At 39.7% G+C, this 3,035-nt stretch overlaps 1 protein-coding gene across 1 annotated transcript in view; it reads left to right on the top strand.

Annotated features, from left to right (window-relative positions):
- The window catches only part of LPA (lipoprotein, Lp(a)), a 135,040-nt gene that overhangs the window by 19,605 nt on the left and 112,400 nt on the right, over window positions 1–3,035 (top strand). The window contains exon 2 of the mRNA XM_011975969.1: window positions 1,500–1,659. Within this exon, the coding sequence (XP_011831359.1) occupies window positions 1,500–1,659 (160 nt within the window). The remainder of the gene's footprint in view (window positions 1–1,499; window positions 1,660–3,035) is intronic.

The raw sequence follows: 3,035 nt of genomic DNA on the forward strand, positions 1-3,035 counted from the left end.
TCTGTGTTGGTTTGGATAAGTTCTAGTAAACTATGTTCAAGTTTATGGATTGTTTTGTTAGTTGTGTCTAGTTGGCTCCTCAGTGCCTTCAGAGAATTCTTCTTCTCTGATATTATAAATCTCTTCCTAGCACTTTCATGTTACTCTTTTCTATAGTTTCCATCTCTTTGCTGAAATTCTCCACCTATCCATGGATATTGTCCACCTTTACCAAAATATTCTTTAACATATTAACATAGGTATCAGACAAACCCAAACTGATAGTTTCCAGATGGTGTCTTTTCTGAGTCTGTCTGTCTTGATTGCTTTATTATTTAACAGTGGCTTATCTTCCCTCTTGAGTTTTTGGTGTGTCTTGTAATTATTTAATCAACCACTGGGTATCATAAATAGAAGAAGAGTAGAGATTGCAGTAAATATTATTTATGCTTTGAAATGGGCACCCATCTTCTCTTGAAAATATGTTTTGTGGTCAATTGAGTCAATCTAGTCACTAGTTGAACTGAATTTGGCATTTGTGCTTGTTGCTTTTATCTTAGATGCACCACAGGTTTAAATTCCTCCAGTGATGGGCTGCTGCTATCTTTTGCTTAGAGTGGGGCCTGGGGTGTGGAAGAATTTTCTCAATGTTCCTGTCTATTCTTAGATTTTAGCAGTCGCTGCATCCCTGCACTACAGATGGGATATCTTCATACACATAATCTAACCCCATTGAAACTGCTGTTTCTCGTTAATGAATGCTCAATCTTTGGTGAAAATAAACAAATGCAGTATCTCCTGGAGCCACTTCAGTCTTAGTCAAGTTGTGCACACCTAGGCTTTGAAGGGAATGCATTCTCAGTGTTCTTGTGCCTTATTCGGATGGAACTTGAACCTGTGGTAGGTTTGGAGAGAAAGAGTAGCAGATGTCTGCTACGTTGCAATGCAGGATGCTGGACACAAGAAAATTTCCTGTCTCTCCTCTAAGGAACTAAGATTTGATCATCTACCTATCCCTGAGAAGTGAAGGGCTTTGTCTGCAGTTCTAGATGCGGAACCATTTTCTCCCCCATTGCCAAGAAGCTTAAGGCTTTGGCTTTTCTGAGTAATGGTCTAGGGAATCGTGCAAGGTTTTCACATTTGACCCTGACAGCCAATCACCACCTACAGCTTGCAGTGCCAAATGTATCTCTCTAGTCTCTCCTGTCCTGTGTTCCTCATGAACATTAAGAAGAGATTTCTAAAAAAGAGCTTGCACGTGAGCATAGTTTCTGGTGAGAAGAATTCTGATATGTTAACTTCCTCTAAACCTTTAAATGAAATATTTCTAAGAACTAAATAAAGTTCTAGAATGCTATGAATCTATTCCTTGGGCTTTTTGCACATCTGTCTGCCTGCTAATCAAGAAAAGAGAATGGTCGTAATTCTCAAAGACTTTTTCCTGTTTGTGTCATAAATGACTTCACATGTTTTTCTGTTCTAAGAACTATTCAGCTTGATTTTTTCTGTTTTAATTTTAGCACTACCTGAGCAAAGCCATGTGGTCCAGGATTGCTACCATGGTGATGGACAGAGTTATCAAGGCACATCCTCCACCACTGTCACAGGAAGGACCTGCCAAGCTTGGTCATCTATGGAACCACATCAGCATAATAGAACCACAGAAAACTACCCAAATGCGTATGTCATTAATCTTACAGTAAGCAAAACAAGGTCCAAGTAAAATTTGTCTTAGAAAAGGTGTACATCAAGCTAACTTCTTACAACTAAATTTTTCTCACGCACAGAATGCATGGCAAAATGTGTGAGGAATATTACTTTGAGCAAAGAGTCTGACAGAAGAGAAATGTTAAGCTGGCTCTCTTTCCTAAGAGTTTGATAAAATCAGGAGAATATCTGGAGGTGGTGAGGTCACAATAATGGAAAATCGGAATGTTTAGACAGAGTCAGCTTCAACAACACTCACTAAAGGTCAATGTGATCTTTACCTCTTGAAATTCTATCATTCTGATCTCCAATTCTTGAATTGAAGGTTGTGTTGGCCTTTTCTGTCTTGGCTAACAAGGAAATTATATGTGCATCTCTATGAAGAAACGGTATTTTTCTGTATCTGTGTCTATTCCAATGGGTAGAAACACCCCGGGTCCTGAGCAGCGGTGGTCTGAAGGAATATGAGTTGCCAGGAAGAGAAAAGCAAAGACAAGAAGGCAGATGAAAGTAAGCAATGAGACAGATATGAAAAACTAAAAAGTGTGGGAAGATAGAAGCTGGGTTCTGACCACACCATGGCCAGTCTTTCACACATAAGTGACTACCAAAGACAAGAAAAAATGATATCCACATGTTGTACAATAGACAGTAGAGGACCAAGAATATTGCGAGAGAGAGAACAATGAGATCAACTCAACAGATGCACTGGTTTTCTTCCTGGATACCCTTCCTGCACCAAAGAGCAAGAGATGGAGCCCAAAAGAACTGTAGCCATCTTGCTGAAGAGAGGAGAGACATTATAGTTTGGGATTATTCAGGTGGCTAGGATTTTCTAGGCCTGCTAAGAATGAGAACAGATTTGTGGAGGAAAGGAGCTCTAGGAATATGCATAGAAGTCTCCTCGAGTCGTTGGCTAAACATGAAGCTGCATGTACACAGAAAATAGGTCCACAAGAAAGTAGGGCAAAGAACATCTGTGGAAGAATAGCAACTACAATAGAACAGTGAGCTCAATAAATATGACAGAGCTCAAATAGCAATAAGGGATATTGGAATTCGGACCAGACAGAGGAGAGAGACTTCACTGAATATCTTGGGCATTCAGTAGAGACCCAGGAAAAGCCATACTTCAGGAGTAGAATTAGTATATTCTTACAATAAAGGCGGCTCCAGACAAACAATAGCAAAGGTGAAAAGCAAGTCTCCAAGCATCAGAATGATGTCCAAGTCAATGAATTGCCTGTGAGAGGAAAACTCAACCATCAGAGGTAAACATCAAAGTCAAGTGGCTCAGTTATGCAGTATCCACAATGCGAAGCCTAAATATAAAACTTGAGTACACATAG

This window comes from Mandrillus leucophaeus, unplaced genomic scaffold, assembly GCF_000951045.1.
Source record: "Mandrillus leucophaeus isolate KB7577 unplaced genomic scaffold, Mleu.le_1.0 Scaffold160, whole genome shotgun sequence".
NCBI lineage: Eukaryota > Metazoa > Chordata > Mammalia > Primates > Cercopithecidae > Mandrillus > Mandrillus leucophaeus.